Here is a 19,737-nt window from a genome sequence, read left to right as displayed (position 1 = left end):
AAAGATCAGTGCTGGGTACACTCCTTTCTTGTCATTTATATCAAATGATGCGGATATGAACTTAGGAGGCTTTGTTACTAAGTTTGCAGATGACACCAAAATAGAAGGTATAGTGGACAGTGAAGCTGGTTAACTCAGAGCACAACAGGACCTGATCAGAAGAGCAAATGGACTGAAGAATGGCAGATGGTGTTTAATTTAGATAACGGGAGGTGTTACATTTTGTTAAGGTAAATCAGGGTAGGATTTTATACACTTAATGGTAAGGTCCTGGGGAGTGTTGCTTGGGGTGCAGGTTCATACTTCCTTAAAAATGGAGTCACAGGGAGACAGGTAGTAAAGGCAGTGTTTGGCATGCTTGCCTTTATTGGTCAGTCCATTGACTATAGTAATTGGAACATCATGATTATGCTGTACAGGACATTGGTTAGGGCACTTTTGGAATTCTGCATTCAATTCTGGTCTCCCTGCTGAAGGTGAGATGTTGGGAAACTTGAAAGGGTTCAGAGAAAATTTACAAGGATCTGGATGTAAGTTTGCTCGCTGAGCTGGAAGGTTTGTTTTCAGATGCTTCATCACCATACTAGGTAACATCATCAGTGAGCTTCTGGTGAAGCACTGGTGTTAGTGATCGCGCCCCCCTTTCTATTATGTGTTTAGATTTCCTTGGGTTGGGGATGTCATTTCCTGTGGTGATGCAGTTTCCTGTTCTTTTTCTCAGAGGGTAGTAAATGAGGTCCAAGTAGATGTGTTTGTTGATAGAGTGCCAGTTGGAATGCCGAGGTTCAAAGAATTTTCATGCGTGTCTCTGTTTGGCTTGTCCTTGCAAGGATGTGTTGTGCCAAAATGGTGTGCTTCCTCATCTGCATGCAAGGATACTAGTGAAAGTGAGTCATGTCTTTTGGTTGCGGGTTGATGTTCATATATCCTGGTGGCTAGTTTTCTGCCTGTTTGTCCTATGTAGTATTTGTTACAGATTTTGTAAGGCATTTTGTAAATGACATTAGTTTTGCTTGTTGTCTGTATAGGGTCTTTCAAGTTCATTAGCTGCTGTTTCACTGTGTTGTGGGTTTTTTTGATTTGATTAGATTAGATTCTCTACAATATGAAAGCAGGCCCTTCAGCCCAACAAGTCCACACCGACTCTCCCAGGCCCAACAACAGTAACCCATCCAGGCCCATTTTCCTGACTAATGCACCTAACACTACAGGCAATTTAGTATGGCCAATTCACCTGAACTGCACATCTTTGGACTGTGGGAGGAAACTGGAGCACCCAGAGGAAACCCACGCAGACACAGGAGAGAATGTGCAAACTCCACACAGAGAGGCTGGAATCGAACCTGGGTCCCTGGCACTGTGAGGCAGCAGTGCTAACCACTGAGCCACAGTGCCACCCTTTGTGAGCTACTATGATGCCAAGAGGTCCGAGTGGTCTGGCAGTCATTTCTGATACGTCTTTGATGTAGGGGAGAGTGACTAGGGTTTCTGGACATGTTTTGTCTGCTTGTTTGTGTTTGTTGCTGAGAAATCGGCAGACTGTGTTCATTCGGTACCCATTCTTTTTGAATACGTTGTATTGGTGATTTTCCTCTGCTCTTCGTAGTTCCTGTGTTGCGGTGTGTGGTGACTTGTTAAAATAATGTTTTAATGCAGCTTCATTTATGGGTGTTCTGTAGTTCAGTATTTGGTCTGTATGTGTTGTTTTCCTGTAGACGCTGGTTTGAAGTTCCCCATTAGCTGTTTGCTTTACTGTGACATCTAGGAATGGCAGTTTGTTGTTGTTTTCCTCCTCTTTAGTGAATTTTATGCCAGGAACGGATATTATTGATGGTCTTGAAGGTTGCCTCTAATTTTTTTCATTTAGTGATGACAAAGGTGTCATCGACATAGCAGATCTAAAATTTGGGTTAGATGGTTGGCAGAGCTGTTTATTTGAGTCTCTGCATTACCGCCATTGCTAAGAATCCTGATATTGGACATCCCATGGGTGTTCTGTTGGTTTGTCTGTAGGTTTTGTTATTGAAAGTGAAGTGGATGATAAAGCTTAGGTCCACTAGCTTGACGATACTGTCCTTGCTGATGAAATTGGTGATGTTTGGTGTGTGGGTGTTGTTGGTTCTTCTAGTAGTATAGTCAGTGTTTCCTTGGCTTGGTTGATGTTGACGGATCCAATAAGGCGGTTATGTCAAAGGAAGCAATTATTTCATCCTCTTCTATCTTGGTGCCTATGATGGTGTTCAGGAATTCTTGGGTGGAGTGGATGGAGTGGTGTGAGAGCACCTCACCTCTCTACAGTCAACCCTGCCTCAGCTGAGGGCCACACTCTCTCAGAATTGCAAAGGACCCCTTCTGTACTATACTCTCAGGAGAATTCATACTCTCAACAAACAGTATCTCAACACCATCTCAAACAGCAAAAACTGTAAGTACAACAAACTTTTATTTACCCACCTCCATAACCAGCACTCCTCAAACATTCCAGAAGATTCCCCTGGCCTCTGGAACTGCTCGGAAACCATTAGCCATGCAGCTGCTGCAGCTACCATCCCCACGGTGATGGATGATATCACTTCAACCCCCATCACAGTTGCTTCCACAGCCACTTCCGCCCCTCAATTCCTCATGCACTACAAGTGACATCACTTTCGCCCCTCACATCATCACTGATGTCACATGCTCAGTGACTTCCGTCCCCCCCACTGCCATGTTTGCCACCACTTCCGCGCCCCCACCGCTACTCACCTGCATTCTGCTGACACGCCCCCCGCAGGTCCCACTGTCACCGTCACCATCCCCGCCCCCCAGAACCCTGAGGGGAATAACACCCCTGCTCATGACTCCACCCCCATTCCCCCTAACACCACACCAACTCCAGTTACAGGCTCCACTCTCTCTCCCAGCTCCACACCAACCCCAGGTGCCAGCTCCTAGCCCTGCCAAGTTTTCACCATACGCCCCAGACCTCCCCCTCACTGAGGACGAACGATCAGTCCTCAACAAAGGCCTCACCTTTATCCCCCTTCGTCCACACCCCACTGAATTTAATACACACCGTGACGGTGAACACTTCTTCCACTGCCTCCGCGCTTACTTTTACAATCAAGATTCCCGCCCACCTTCCAAGAGCCCCTTTGCCCGCCTCCAACACACTCCATCCACCTGGACACCCCGCGCAGGTCTATTACCTGCCCTTGATCGCTTCCTTTCCAACCACCGCTGAGACATTAACCGCCTCCACCTGTCTACCCCCCCTCCCCCTCAACGCGCAGCCCTCCACTCCCTCTGCTCCAATCCCAACCTCATCATCAAACCAGCAGATAAAGGGGGTGCAGTGGTAGTTTGGCGCACTGACCTCTACACCGCTGAAGCCAGACGCCAATTAGAAGACACCTCCTCCAACCGCCCCCTTGACCATGACCCCACCCCACCCCAATCACCAAACCGTCATCTCCCAGACCATACAGAACCTCCACCTCAGGAGATCTCCCACCCACAGCTTCCAACTCATGGTCCGGGAACCCCGCACTGCCGGATTCTACCTCCTTCCCAAGATTCACAAGCCTGACCACCCTGGCCACCATAATCTCAGTCTGCTCCTGCCCCACCAAACCCATGTCCACCTACCTTGACACTGTCCTATCCTCCATAGTCAAGGAACTCTCCACATACGTTCGAGACACAATCCACGCCCTCCACCTCCTCCAAGACTTCCGTTTCCCCAGCCCCCAACCCCTCATCTTCACCATGGACATCCAATCCCTCTCCACCTCCATCCGCCATGATCCGGGCCTCCAAGCCCTCTGTTTCTTCCACTCCCGACGTCCCCAACAGTACGCTTCCACTGACATACTCATTCGTTTGGCTGAACTTGTCCTCACCCTAAACAATTTTTCCTTTGAATCCTCCCACTCCCTCCAGACCAAAGGGGTAGCCATGGGCACCCATATGGGGCCCAGATATGCCTGTCTCTTTGTTGGCTACGCAGAACAGTCCATCTTCCGTAGTTACACCAGCACCACTCCCCACCTCTTCCTCCGCTACATTGATGACTGCATTGGCGCCACCTCATGTTCCCGCGAGGAGGTTAAGCAATTCATCAACTTCACCAACATATTCCACCCTGACCTTAAATTCACCTGGACCATCTCTGACACCTCCCTCCCCTTCCTGGACCTCTCCATCTCCATTAATGACGACCGACTTGACACTAACATTTTTTACAAACCCACCGATTCTCACAACTACCTGGATTATACCTCTTCCCACCCTACCTCCTGCAAAAATGCCATCCCGTATTCCCAATTCCTCCGCCTCCGCCCCCAGGAGGACCAGTTCCACCACAGATCACACCAGATAGCCTCCTTCTTTAGAGACTGCAATTTCCCTCCAAACGTGGTTAAAGATGCCCTCATCCACATCCCGCCTCTCCGCCCTCAAACCCCACCCCTCCAATAATAACAAGGACAGAACCCCCATGGTGCTCACCTTCTACCCTACCAACTTTCGCATAAACCACATCATCCAACGACATTTCTGCCACCCCCAAATGGACCACACCACCAGGGATAATTTCCCTCCCCACCCCTTTCCGCTTTCTGCAAAGACAGTTTCCTCCGTGACTACCTGGTCAGGTCCACCCCCCCCACAACCCACCTCCCTTCCTGGAACCCTCCCCTGCCACCGCAGAAATTGTGAAACCTGCGCCCACACCTCCTCCCTCACCTCCATCCAAGGCCCCAAAGGAGCCTTCCACATACATCAAATCTGTACATTGGTGTTCCAGGTAGCGAGACTATGGGTCTGAGAGGGGCTCCTGGTTTGTGAATTTTGGGTAATCTGTAGAAGCGTAGTGTGTTGGCTGCTTCTAGTTTCACTTACAAGGATGTTACCAGGATTGGGGGATTTGAGCTGATGAAGAGGCTAGATAGGCTGGGGCTATTCGCTCCAGAGCATCAGAGGCTGAGGGGTGATCATACGGAGGTTTATAAAATCACAAGGGGCATGGATAGGGTGAATAGTCAAGGCCTTTTCTTTCTGTCCAGGGTAGGGGAATCCACAACTTGAGGGCATAGGTTAAAGGGAAGAGGGAAAAGATTTAAAATGGATCCAAGGAGCAACTTTTTAGGATATCTGGTCGGCATGGACAAGTTGGACAAAAGGGTGTACTATTATATGACTCTTGCATGTGTAAGATGCTTAATTTTATTAAGTATATAGTAAAATCTTCATTAAAACCCCTTGCAGTAGGAAGAGAAATTCACTGCATTGCCAAAAGCTGGTTGATTGGAGCTCCAAAGTTTGGGAAAATATGAATCGCAAAACAAGATATAGCACAGAGTTGAAAACTTTCAACATAATAATCCATGGGCTGGGCTGGCACATAAATCTATGCAAAGAGGAGTTTGGCGTTAGTGGCGTGTACCACGATCAGTTGCATTCATATGGCACCATTAATATTATGTAATTGTTAGGATTGGGGAGTCCAAAACTAGAGGGCATTGTTTTAAGTTGAGACAGTAATGATTTGATAGGGACCAAAGGGGCAACATTTTCACACACAGAGAGCTGCTACAGAGAGTGGTGGAGGCAGGTACAATTACAACATTTAAAAGGTATCTGGAGGGTTATATGAATAGGAAGCGTTTAGAGGGATATGGGCCAAGTGCTAGCAAATGGGACTCGTTCAGTTGCGGAAATCTGGTCAAAATGGATCAGTTGCTTCAAAGGGACTGTTTCCAAGCTATATAACTCGATGACTAAGTTACATTGTTAATGGAAAAAACTTGCCTTGAGTTGTACCATACTCACTGAACTTCATGAATAGCTATCAGATAAACACAGCATGCCCAAATGAACATTTTTTCCATTCTGGATGTTTGAAAATGAATACTAAGCACAAGAGTAGAGTGGATTAACTGTCGTTTAGGTTACCTGCAGTGTCTTTTTTCAATCACTCACTCGATACAATGCTGAATCAAAACAGCATAAAATTTGAAGCTATTGTTTATTAACTAAAACTAACCAAATTCACTTGGTGCTGTTGGAAAGATTTCAGAGTTGTCCTGCTTGTTATATACAGGACATACCTAGACAATTTTCCACATTGTCGGCTGGATTCCAGTGTTGTAACTGTAATGGAACAGCTTGGCTAAGGGAGCAGCAAGTTCTGGAGCACACGCCTTCAGTAGTATTGCCGGAATATTGTCAGGGTTCATAGCCTTTGCAGTATCCAGTGTCTCCAACTGTTTGTTGATATCACACAGAGTGAATCAAATTGGCTGAAGACTGGTATCTGAAATGTTGGGGAACCTCAGAAGAAGGCTGAGAGAGATCATCCACTTGGCAGTTCTTGTGGAAAATGGCTGTAAATGCTCCAGCTCTATCTCGGATAGCATGGGGCTGGAGATGTTCACATGCTGTTTGCACCAAAAGGGTCTGTTTCCATGCTGTACATCTCCATGACTCTAAGTAGTCATGGCTTGTTGGGATTGTTTTTGGCTGGGCTTGGTGCTACCCTCCTACACTGTTGATTAAATGGGGCTTGATGCCCAGCTAGATCAGTCTGGCTTCCAGCCTATACAGCATACACTACCCAGAACCTCCATCATGTTGTGTTGCAATCTTCAATGTGAAGATAGAGTTTCTTCCAGAGGGCTGTGCGGTAGTTATTCCGAACAATCTTGTCATGGACAGATGTACCTGCAACAGGGAGCTGAGTGAGGATGACGTTGAGTATGTTTTGTTCCCCCTACTGGTTCACCCAGCCCCAACCACAAACCCAGATATTATCTGGTAACTATGTCCTTGAAGACTTAGCTGGTTCAGTGAATGGTGGTGCTAATGAACCACTCTTAAAACTGTTACAGCACAGATGGAGGCCATTTGGCCCATCGTGCCTGCACCCGCTCGCCAATGGCTATTGGAGTCCCCCACTTACGTTCTCAGTGCTTCACTGCTGCTAAATTGGGTTGTCAGATTTATTTGTTAGATTGCTTACTCGTGACTTTGTTACCTGGTTACCAATTAGTAATATGAAAGTGGGTGTGGCATACAAGACTAGATCATATCATCGGGTCTTCGTACAACAGGCCATGCGAGTGCCTGATAATAACCACCTCCGATGAACCAATCCAACCATCACCCCTTGACATTCAAAAGCATTACCGTTGCTGAATCCTGGAATAAGCTGAACTGGAATAGCCAGGAGCTAACCAGAGATTCCTAATTTTGCATGGCTAACCCACCTAGCCTGCACATCCCAGGATACTATGGTCAATTTAGCTTGGCCAATCCACCTAACCTGTACATCTTTGGACTGGGAAGAAATCAGAGCACCTGGTGGAAACCCATACAGACACAGAGAGAATGTGCGAACTCCACATGAATTATAGAGATGTACAGCACAGAAACAGACTCTATGGTCCAACTTGACCAGATATCAGAAATTAATCTAGTCCATTTGCCTGTACTTTGCTCATATCCCTCTAAACCCTTCTTGTTGTTATGTACCCATACAGATGCCTTTTAAATACTGTAAGTGTACCAGCCTCCACCACTTCATCTGGCAGCTCATTCCTTACACACACCATCCTCTGCATGAAAATGTTACCGTTAGGTCCCTTTTAAATCTTTCCCCTCTCACCTTAAAATCTATGCCCTCTAGTTTTGGACTCCACCATCCCAGGAAAAAGATGTTGTCTATTTACACTATCCATGCCCCTTGTGATTTTATAAACCTCTATAAGGTCACCCCTCAGCCTCCGACACAATAGGGGAAAATAGCCCCTGCCTATTGAACCTCTCCAGACAGCTCAAATCCTCCAACCCTGGCAACATCCTTGTAAATCTTTCCTGAACCCGTTCAAGTTTCACAACATCCTTCCGATAGGAGGGAAACCAGAATTGCGCACAATATTCTAGCAGCGGCCTAACCAATGTCCTGTACAGCTGTAATATGACCTCCCAGCTCCTATACTCAATGCTCTGACCAGTAAACAAAAGCCTACTAAACACCTTCTTCACTACCCTAGCTACCGGAGAGCCTTCTTTCAAGGAACTATGAACCTGCACTCCAAGATCTCTTTGTTCAACAACACTCCCCAGGACCTTATCATTAAGTGTATAATTCCTGCTAAAATGCAGCACCTCACATTTAGATTAGATTCCCTACAGTGTGGAAACAGGTCCTTCAGTTCAACAAGTCCACACCGACCCTCTGAAAAGTAACCCACCCAGACCCATTTCCCTCTGACAAATGCACCTAACACTGTGGGCAATTTAGCATGGCCGATTCACCTTACCTGCACATCTTTGGACTGTGGGAGGAAACCGGAGCACCCAGAGGAAATCCACACAGCCACAGGGCGACTGTCTGTGTGTAGTTTGCACAGTTGCCAGAGGCTGGAAACGAACCTGGGACCCTGGTGCCATGAGGCAGCAGTGCTAACCACTGAGCCACCGTGCCACCCCTTTATCCGAATTAAACTCCATCTGCCACTCCTCGACCCCGTTGTACTCGGAGGTAACCTTGTTCGCTGACCACTACACCTCCAATTTTGGTGTAATCTGCAAACTAATTATACCTCCTATGTTCATATTCCAAATCATTTATATAAATGATGAAAAACAATGAACCAAGCACAAATCCTTGTGGCACAGGGCTCCAGTCTGAAAAGCAACCCTCCACCACCGTCTTCTACCGTCAAGCCAGTTCTGTATCCAAATGGCAAGTTCTCCCTGTATTCCATGAGACCTAACCTTGCTAACCAGTCTCCCATGGGGAACCTTGTCGAACGCCTTACTGAAGTCCATTAGATCACTCCACCACTCCTCCCTCAATCCTTTTTGTTACTTCTCCAAAAAACTCAGTCAAGTTTGTGAGACATGATGTCCCACACACAAAGCTATGTTGACTATCCCTAATCAGTCCTTGCCTTTCCAAATACATGAAAATCCTGTCTCTCAGGATTCCCTCCAACAACTTGCCCACCACTGACGTTAGGCTCAAATGGTCTATACTACCTTGGCTTTACCTTACGACCTTTCTGATATAGTGGTACTACACTAGCCAACCTTTCGTCTTCCAGCACCTTACCTCTGACCATTGATGACCCAAATATCTCAGCAAGGGGTCTAGAAATCACTTCCCTTGATTGCCACAGAATTCTAGGATACACCTGGGGCTTTATCCACCTTTATGTGTTTTAAGAAAACTAGTACCTCCTCCATTGAAATATGGACATTGTTCAAGATGTCACCATCTATTTCCCTACATTCAGTATCTTCCATGTCTTTTTCTACATTAAACACTAATGCAAAATACTCATTTAGCAATGTATCTATCTTCTGTGTTTCTACACATAGGGTGCCTTGCTGATCTTTGAGGGGTCCTAATCTCTCCCTAATTACTCTTTTGCCCTTGATGTATTTATTGCCCGAGGGAGGAATCAAACCCAGGTCCCTGGTGCTGCAAGGCAACAGTTCTAACCACTGTGTCATTGTGCAATACATACTATATACAAGATGCACCAAAGATCCTCAGATAGCACTGTCCAAACCCACAAGTACTTCTACCTAGAAGGACAAGAATGGTAACAGATACCTGGGAACAAACCCCACTCCCTGCAAACCCACAGCTACTTTCATCTCGACGGACAAGGGCAGCAGACACATGGGAACACCATTACCTGCAAGTTCTTCTCCAAGCCACTCACCATGCTGACTTGGAAATATAATCGCTCTTCCTTCAGTGTCACTAGTTCAAAATCCTGGAATCCCTCCTCCTCTCTCCCTCCCCCCCCCACCACCTCCCCCTTCCCCCCCAAAACCCAAAGGCAAAGGCATTGTGTCAACCCACAGCATGTCGACTGCACTGTTTCAAAACAGCAGATCACCACCACCTTCTGAAGAACAACTAGGCAGTAAATGTTGGCTCAACCAGAGTTTATGTTCACTGCATGTGGACATCTAAACCTCCAGGCAAGGTGGTCAATTCAACCAAAATCTGGGCTCTAAGCTGCTTTCCAGGAGAGGGGCAGACAGCCTTCCTTTAGGTATTTTAATCTGCCTGCTCAGATGTGTCATCACACCCCTCTGGAGTGAGTGAACCCAGACCTCCTGGCGTGGAGCTACGGACACTGCCACTGTGACACAAGAGTGTCTAAAAATGGAGATTTTAAAATCACACAACCCATTACAATTATGTGACATCCAAAATGTTTCACAATGGAGTACTTTGTATAGGAAATTGTAGGAAATTTATGCAGAGTAAGCATCCACAATCAGCCAGATAACCCACTTTAGTGATGTCAATTGAGGGATAGCTATTGGACAGGCCACCAGGAAGAATGCTCTTAGTTTTTGGAATAATACTGTGGGATCACTGGGTTCACCTTAGAGTAAAGACAGCATTCCACGCTCCCCAACCACCCAAAACATTACCATCTTTAACCCAACTGCAAGTCCTGATGAGCTTCCTGTTGGATGACAGTAATAAGGAGCTGAGCAAAGTCACACTGTTGGACAGGATTTAAAGAGGCTTCTCAAAACCAAAGAGAGGTATTGAGGCGAGGGGGGATTGGGAAGAGTTTTACCAGAATGTGAAGCAACACTGGCCCAAAGCTTTACCAGTGAAGTTTAATGAAGTTGAATATGCAAGGCCAGGAAGCCAAGGGCAGCTCGATGGCTCAGTTGTTAGCACTGCTGCCTCCCCACTCTGTTCCCGTGCAGCGATGCAGGAAGATTTGCTGGATTTACAGAGTGTACATAACAGGAGGTGTTGCTGTAAGTGGGACAGAAACTCATTCACTGTAAAATTACAGCATCGAGATTTTGGTTTGGTCCTAAGAAAAGGGATAGGCTGATAACTTAAACACTCCAATACAGCAGACGGGGCAAGTTTTGGCCTGTATTCTACTGTGGGAGTTATGTTTCCATGGTGATGTCTCGGCTGGAGCTGGACACTTGCTGCCCCAGTGGCAATTCTTACTGTTGTCCTGAAAGAAAGAGCAAAGGGGAATCATTTTTCTGACCGTTGTATTCTGCTGGTTTATAGGAGAGATGAGGATGGACCTGTCATGATAGTCCAGCAAGTATTTGAGGAGTTTATTTGCCAGAGCTTGATGCAGGTCTATCAGATCATCGTCCAGACTAAGAACAGGCTATTGAGCACTGCAGCCTCAGCGCCTCTCAGCAGCAGCCCCCTCTACACTCTGGGTAAGGAGCCTCACATTTGGTGTGTTGCCATGTGGTGTCGGGTGGCCACTCAAGGAGTTTCTCTCCTGTCTGTATCTGCGCTTGCGAGATTTGGCTGGACTGCGATGCCCTCAAATGCTCAATAGCCTTCAGTACGCTGAGCCTAAATATGAAGGACAGTTGTTGGGCTGGACTGCAAGAGGTGAGTTGGAACCCAGATCCAGTCTTCACAGGAAAGAACTTAACAGCAAGAAAGAGAAGATTGGACGAACATAAAACCTTTTTTGCAACTGATGGTGGTATCACCATCAGCCCCAATAGTGGGTATTCCTGTGACCCCACCTCCATGTTAAGGGAGGGGTATGAGAGTACCACTTATGCTTGGGGCAATCCAGTCCCTTCCCTTCATTAACCTGTCCTCCGCATCGCTGTTCCAACATGTGGGTACCCCATGTGGGTTTGGTGCCATCTTCTCGCTCAGAGGGGTCACTCCAACACTGCGCGGCACGGTGGCCCAGTGGTAAGCGCTGCTGCCTCACAGCACCAGGGACCCAGGTTCGATTCCAGCCTCAGGCAACTGTCAGTGTGGAGTTTGCACATTTTCCCTATGACTATGTGGGTTTCGTCCGGGTGCTCCAGTTTCCTCCCATAATCCAAAGATGTGCAGGTTACGTGAACCGGCCGTGCCAAATTGCCCACAGTGTTCAGGGATGTGTAGGTTAGGTACATTAGTAAGGGATAAATATCGGATAATTGGGTGGGGGAAATGGGTCTGGACGGGTTACTCTTCAGAGGGTTGATGTGGACTTGTTGGGTCGAAGGGCCTGTTTCCACACTGTAGGGTTCTACAATTCTATAAGTAGTTTCCTGCATTACAGCGCACAAATGCAATTTGAGCAAATGAAGTTTCATTTCTCAGTGAAGTATAGTTTCAGCTGTGGTCTGAAGCATTATGATCATGTGAAAGAAATAGCAACTTTTCAGGTAAGACAAGAACTCAAAAACATCAAACAAATTCAAGATTTTACTTCTGTCCCCACTTTTAGCATTGAGATCATAATATTATGAGTTTTGTTGAATCCATGTAGGTTTAGACCAACACCACATTTGGGCTGTAAACAGGTTTCAATTTTTGTTGTACATACACATTTTTTCCCAGTTCAAAATGCATTAGCATTCAGATGCAGATATAATCTCAACATAGCCAAACATCTGAGTTTTGCATTAAAACAATGCAAAAGAAATTGAAGAGAAATTCTGTGCTTAAGGTAAATTGTGATTTATGAAATATTTCTCCATTTTTATACGAAACTTGATCAATGGCAGACAAGGATATTTTTCCATGAGTTGCAATTTGCAGCCTACTGAGTTGATAGTTCACTCACCTGAGCTTGTGGATTCACATCTGTCTTTGGGATTTGAGCACAAAAATCTAAATTGACATTGTTGAAGTTACCTTCTTTCAGATAAGATAATAAATCAAGTGTGCACTCCCTCCCTAGACAGCCTATTCAAGAGTTATCCGTCAAAATTGACATTACAACTGATGTGTGGTCATTATCAGATTGCTAGCATGGATGCTTGCTGTGCACAAGTTGACTGCCATGTTTCATACATTACAACAGTGAATACACTCCAAAATATATAATCAACTGGCTATAAAACATTGTGCAATGCCAGAGAAGTACCAAAGCATTCAAAACCAAACTGGTTTTCAGATTCATTATGCAAAGAGAACATTTAATGCACCAAATTGTAATATTTCATTTCTCACATCAGTCTGAGCAAACTTTCTAATTTGACTCAATTAGACAATTATGTATTTTGGACTCATGGTTATTAGTAAATTACCTTGAACTATGCTTACATGTATGAACATTGCAACAGTGGAGGCAACAGACCTCAGATTAAACCCAGGATTTAAAATGAGTGACAACACTAACATATAGACCTCAACCTGTTGTGATATCAGAAATGAACGGGCTTCAGTTTTAGTACTCGACAGAAGTTGAGAAACTTGATAAACAAGATAAGTATAACTTTATGAAAATATCGCTTTTTGCATTTGACAGATTCTACATTTACAGCACTGTGCAATAACAGACTTAAGCAGTAAGGAAATGTCATTTGATGTGCTCAGGGCCCTTTGCTTTTAAGCCCAAAGTTCGGTAATAGAATTATGGTTCAGTATTTTCTAATCTCAAGATCTTAGAATGGAATTTAACAGTTTCTCTCAATTATTCCTTCCTTTTTGGAAGTTACTGACTTGTACAAATGATCAATTCCCAAATGTTTACTACTATACCTAATTGATAATGTGTCAGGTGGGAAGCAAAAATTTGGAAAACTGCTGATTATTCCATGATATGGGGCATCACAAACAATTTTTCAGAAGCAGTCAATGAAGAACTATTAAAGACAAAATGTCCTGGTTGATTTTCTTTCTACTTCTGTCCACTTTTATTGAAGTTGTTGTCCAATTGATATTAACTAACACAGCAGACTCAAGATCAGTCTGGGAGTCTAGTTACACACAAGTTGGAGCCCACATTATTGCCATACAGGGAATGGAATGAAGGCTCAAAAGATGACAAGACTGATTTAAGATGATGGATTGGAGAATCGGAGTTAGGATTTTCTACAGTTTCAAAGAACAAGAGGTGATCTCACTAAATCTTATAGAATACAAGGTCTATACAGGGTAGATACAAATAAAGATGATTCCCTAGATTGAGAAGTCTAGAATCGTGGGAGACAATTTAAAAATAACCAACCGTTCTGTTGTGAAGAATGATCACTAGATCGAAAACATTAACTCTGCTTTCAGTCCACAGATGCTGTCTGTCCTGAGTTTTTCAAGCAATTTATGATTTTATCACAAGATAAAATATAGTCAACACGAGTAATATTAGCTTATTGTTCTGTCTCCTAGCCAACACGTAATTTAAACAGGCTTAAAAATCATAGATGCAGCAGATATAACCAACCTCACGTTTTGCTTAACATTTTACAGAAATTGACAACCTTTAATTTTTACTGTGAATTAGGCCATCAAGAATTTTTCAAATTCCATCAATATACAACACTAATAAACCCAGTTCTGAACCACCTTATGGTGTTCTGCATTGAATAAAAAGCCTAATACACATTGAATACAGGTATTAATTATTAACAAAACCAAGAGTTATCAATGAAAGATCATATGGAGTTAATCATAAAACGGTGAAATACTTCTGAATCAAAATCACGTAAATTAACAATAACACCATGCACATTACAGAAGTTAAATGTGGGATCCCACTTTGTTTCAACAGTTGAAATCAGTAATTCAATCCATATCACATCAAAACACGAGTTTGGTTAATTCAAAACAAGTCATCACAAAATACATGTATTAACTACCTTGTGTAAGCAGGTGTCCACCACCCAGTTGCAGACTTTCTCAAGGTCATCCGTTATCTCTAGTCTAGATCTAGCGAACTCACAGAGCTCCTCATTGGACATCACATCCCAAATGCCATCGCATGCCAGTATAATAAACTCATCTTCTTCTGCTCTAAGAATCTCATATACTTCAGGTTCTGGAGATACCAGCTGCTCTGTAGGTCCCTTCCCATCGACACACTTGTAATCATAGTCCCCTAGTGCTCGTGACACAGCTAGTGACCCATTAACTCGCTGTATCATTACACTGCCCCCTGCATTCTGGATCCGCTCTTTCTCCCTTGGATTGCAAGGCTTATGATCCTGTGTTGAAAAGCAAAGTTGTGCGTTCCTGTACAGAACAGCTCTTGAATCGCCACAGTTGATAAAGTATGTGTGCTCTGGGGAGATCAGCACTGCTACAGCTGTCGACCCACTCCTGTCCATGCCATTTCTCAGCTCTGAAAAATTTCGCATATATTCATCAATTTTCAAAAATCCAGTTCTGATACCACTCTTGACATGTTCGATGGTAGGTTCAATGGGGTACCCAGACACATTTGTGCCTCTGAAGTCTTCATTACTTGTTATGTGTTCAAGTAAGTGCTTTGAGCAGTAGTTTGCCACACGAGAGCCTGCATGACCATCATACACCGCGAAGAAGGACCATGTGTCCAAACCTTGAGGAATGCCAACAATGGCTGTGTGAGCATCTTCCATCTCCACTCTCCAACCCTGCATGCTGCTAAGGCCATAACGCAAGTCATTCCCTGCACCATGTGCATTATGTTTCTCTGTTTTTGGTTTATCCAAAAATGCACCCATTTTTCACTTTTCTGAAAGAAAACAAGAGACACACAAATAACAAGTTACTTGGAACATAAAATCATGAACAAAATTCTTCATTTGGGAAAATACAGCACATATTTAAAGGTGAAAAGATGTGTGTTTAACCTTATTTTATTGGCTGTGTAGGCAAATACTAATACTAGTTTTCCTCAAAATTGATAAAAAAAAGCAACAGAAAATGTTTATATATAAAAGATTGAATGAAATTTCCCAATTTCCAAACTTCTCCATCAAATGAAGCAGAGATCAATTTGTAAAACGGAAGTCACTATAGAATAAAATTACTAAGTAATTGCTACACCCCCAAGTTTTCAAATAAATTTCTATAACAAAAACTAAACATGTGTAAGATGACAGAATCTCAAACACATGAAGAACAAACTGGAATAAACGAACAAGGACTGAATTTTGAGAGAGAAAAAAAATCAGCATACTTTGGTAATTTAATATTGGAGGCTTGAGGAAACCCTAACTGCACATTTAGCAGGGAAGCTAAAAAAGGTAATAAGTATATTTGCACATACAGACCAATGATCTTATAAAAAGCATTTACTTTAGAATTTTGGAAAGGCACGTCAGAGCAGGACTTATACACTTAATGGTTATGGTCCTGGTGGGGTGTTGCTGAATCAAAAGACTTTGGAGTATAGGTTCATAATTCCTTGGAACTGGAGTCGCAGGTAGGCACGGTAGTGAAAGCAGCGTTTGGTATGCTTGCCTTTATTGGTCACAACACTGACTATAGGAGTTGGGAGGTCATGTTGCAGCTGCACAAGACAGTTGTATGGCCACTATTGGAATACTGCGTTCAGTTCTGGTCTCCCTGCTATAGGATGTTGTGAAACTTGAAATGGGTTCAGAAAAGATTTACAAGGATGTTGCCAGGGTTGGATGGTTTGAGCTACTGAAAGAGATTGCATTGTCTTCAGCTATTTTCCCTGGAGTATCAGAGGCTGAGGGGTGACCTTATAGAAGTTATAAAATCATAAGGGGTATGGACAGGGTAAATAGGCATGGTCTTTTCCCTGGGATGGGGGAGTCCAAAACTAGAGGGCATAGGTTTAGGGTGAGAAGAGAAAGATTTAAAAGGGACCTAAAGGACACCTTTTTCACACAGAGGATGGTGCGTGTATGGAATGAGCTGTCAGAGGAAGTGGTGAAGGCTGGTACAATTACAGCATTTAAAAGGCATCTAGATGGGTTTGTGAATAAAAAGGGTTTAGAGGGAAATGGGCCAAGTGCTGACAAATGGGACTAAATTTATTTTGCATATCTGGTCGGCATGGACAAGTTGGACTGAAGGGCCTGTTTCCATTCTGTACATTTCTAAAACTCTAATTTTTAAATATGATTTTATCCAATTCTGGATCACTGTGAAAAACAAGGTAATATTTCCATGCAACTGCCTGAAAAACTCAAATCGCTCAGTCATAGTATTAATTTAATTGAACTTTAAATTGATTAAATATTAATTTATTTAAAATTACTTCATTTGGCTTAACTCTACAAAGCTAGTTCCTGTTATGGGGCCAGTATTCTAATCAGAAGTACAATAAATAACATTCGTCATCTCCTCTTTGACATGATTTATCATGTCCATGTGTAAGGTCCCACTTTTCTGTCCAATAAAATGGATCATATTACCATATGGTACACAATACTCTAATTTGAAGTTTGTGGAGTTTCCGCTAAATTCGAGACCATATTCCTGTAAATCTTCTAGTAAACTAATACAAGAGCCATAACCGCATCACTAATTCCTTGTGAACATCAACCCATTTAGTATAAAATAAAACAAAGTACTGCGGATGCTGGAGATGTGAAACAAATAACAACAGAAATTGCTGAAGAAACTCAAGTCTGGCAGCATCTGTAGAAAAGGGTCACTGGACTCTATGTTAACTCTTTTCGCTCCTCTGATGCTGCCAGACCTACTGAGTTTCTACCATAGTAGCATAATGTGATATCCTGGAAGGAAGATGACTGCTTATCATGGAGTGATCTAAACTAATTGCGTGTGACAAAATCACAGTCAATAGGATGATATAGAAGTTATAATGCTAACACATCTGAAAATGTATCTGAAAATGTCAGCTTTCAAGTGCTAAAAACTGATTCAAACAAATGTGCCTTGCATTAATAATTTTGCTAAATCTAAAACATGGATTGATAAATTGATTATATGAGCTCTGTGCACTCTCAGTGTGAAAGGAGCAAATCTATTACATAGGTGGCCTCCTCCTAAGGTCCTCAGTATCACAAATGCATATTCTCAAGTCAAATTGACTCACTCCACAATGGATCAAGAAACAATTGAATGACACTGCGACATTCCAGTAATATACTAAAGAACTGTGCCCAAAACCAGTGATGTTGGAGTCAATCTGTTCCAATACAGTGATAACACTAGCACTGGCCCAAAAATGCAGACAGTTTCCCAGCTTTACCCTGATGACAAAATTTGGACAAAACTAACAAGCTTATGACCATCCTATCAGTATGCTTGTGATCAAAATGACATAAGAGATCATTAACACTGGTATCAAGCAGCACTACCTCTAATTAATCAGCACACTGATGCTCAGTTTGGGTTCTGAGGCCACTCAGCTCTTATATTATCACTGCCTTGGTCCAAATATGGACATAAGTGCTCAACCCCAGAGGCAAGATGAACATGACTGCCCTTAACATGCACAATTAGTGGTATCAAGGAGCCCTAGCAAAATAGCAATGAGAATCGAAGTAAACATTCCACTCACTGGAATCATATCTAGTACAAAGGAAAATGGTTGCTGTTGATGGAGGTCATCTCAGCTCCAGACCTCTCTGCAGGTGTTCTTCAAGGTAGTGTCCTTGTTAAAATCATCTTCAACTGCCCCATCAATAACATTCTCTCCATTCTTGTGCCAAAACTGGGGTCGCCTATTGTTGATTGCACAATGGTCAGCATTATTTACGGCCCCTTGGATACTGAAGCAGTCCATGCCCAATGTAGCATGGCCTGAACAAATTTCAAGCTTCAGTTTGTAAGTGACTAGTGCCATTTGAGCAACACAAGTGCCAGACAATAGCCACTGCCATCAAGACAAACATTACCTTCTCCGCTTAACATTCAATGGAATTTCCTTTGTTGAATCTCTCCAACATCATACTGGGGTTTACCTGTAACCAGAAACTGAACTGGATCAGACAAATACTGTGGTTCCTAGAGCAGGCCAGAAGTTGAGGACTCTGCAGCCAAGTAACTGATCTCCTGACTTCCCAAAGCCAGTCCCTTGGCTAAAATGGCAGAATTTGCCTAAATAAGTGCAGCTGCAACAACATTCAAAGCTTGCCAGCATTTAGGAAAACGTAGGAGAAAGTGAGGTCTGCAGATGCTGGAGATCAGAGCTGAAAATGTGTTGCTGGAAAAGCGCAGCAGGTCAGGCAGCATCCAAAGAGCAGGAGAATCGACGTTTCGGGCATGAGCCCTTCTTCAGGAAAATGTAGCCGGTTCAGCGACACCTCAACCACCACCTTCTATATTCAGTCCCTCCACCAATTATAGTAACAGCATTATGCACCAACTACAAGATTCACTGTAGCAACTCAAAGTCCCTTCCAAGCCTTCCATCGACCAGTGTAACATTTGGAAAAACAACAGAAGTAGATTCATGGGACACTACAATCTGCAAGTTTCTCCAAGCCACACACCACCCCAAGTTGGAATTATATCTCCAAGCGTTGGTACTGTGTCAAATTCCTAGAATTCCCTTCTAAACAGCACAGGGAGTATACCTACACTACAACAACGACAGCAGATCACTGATTGCTAATCTAGTTTATAACTCCCACAAACTGTGCACAAATGATGATTTGTCGTCAAGTTCAACAATTTGAATTAATAATGCACAGCTCATTTTATTTCCTGCAATAATGTAGATATAATGTGAACTATTGTTCCATCAGAATTAAACCCCACAAAGTAGCATCTCAAATTCCTTCATTTTAAATGGTTTGGAAGGTTTTGACGAAGCTGACGTTCCAAGTTAACTTCATCATTGTGTATTGTGTTTTGTAAAACAGATTGACTAATTTAGGCGAACAAATAGGATAGCTGCTCAGTGAAGGCCTCTGGACTTAAATCGCTCTTTCTCAAACAATAATATACAAATGTACAGAAACTGTACATATATGGCTGATGTGAGTGTTTTAACAGAATGATTTTAACCATTTAGCTTAGCTTAGTCTAAGCAACTGAGTTCTCATACCAATCTTTCAGGAAATTTC

The 19,737-nt window shown here is 43.4% G+C and overlaps 1 protein-coding gene across 6 annotated transcripts in view; it reads right to left on the bottom strand.

Moving 5' to 3' along the window:
• Positions 1 to 19,737, bottom strand: part of ppm1ba (protein phosphatase, Mg2+/Mn2+ dependent, 1Ba) — a 229,672-nt gene that overhangs the window by 66,685 nt on the left and 143,250 nt on the right. For all 6 annotated transcript variants that reach the window (XM_087991269.1, XM_087991267.1, XM_087991266.1 and 3 more), the window contains one exon: positions 14,599 to 15,455. In XM_087991269.1, the coding sequence (XP_087847395.1) occupies positions 14,599 to 15,444 (846 nt within the window). In that variant the 5' untranslated portion in view covers positions 15,445 to 15,455. The remainder of the gene's footprint in view (positions 1 to 14,598; positions 15,456 to 19,737) is intronic.

The sequence above is a fragment of the Chiloscyllium plagiosum genome, unplaced genomic scaffold, assembly GCF_037043375.1.
Source record: "Chiloscyllium plagiosum isolate Xiang-an unplaced genomic scaffold, Cpla_swu_hap1 HiC_scaffold_10, whole genome shotgun sequence".
Lineage (NCBI taxonomy): Eukaryota > Metazoa > Chordata > Chondrichthyes > Orectolobiformes > Hemiscylliidae > Chiloscyllium > Chiloscyllium plagiosum.
The sequence above is the reverse complement of the archived record's forward strand: the minus strand, read 5'-3'. Positions and strand labels throughout refer to the sequence as shown.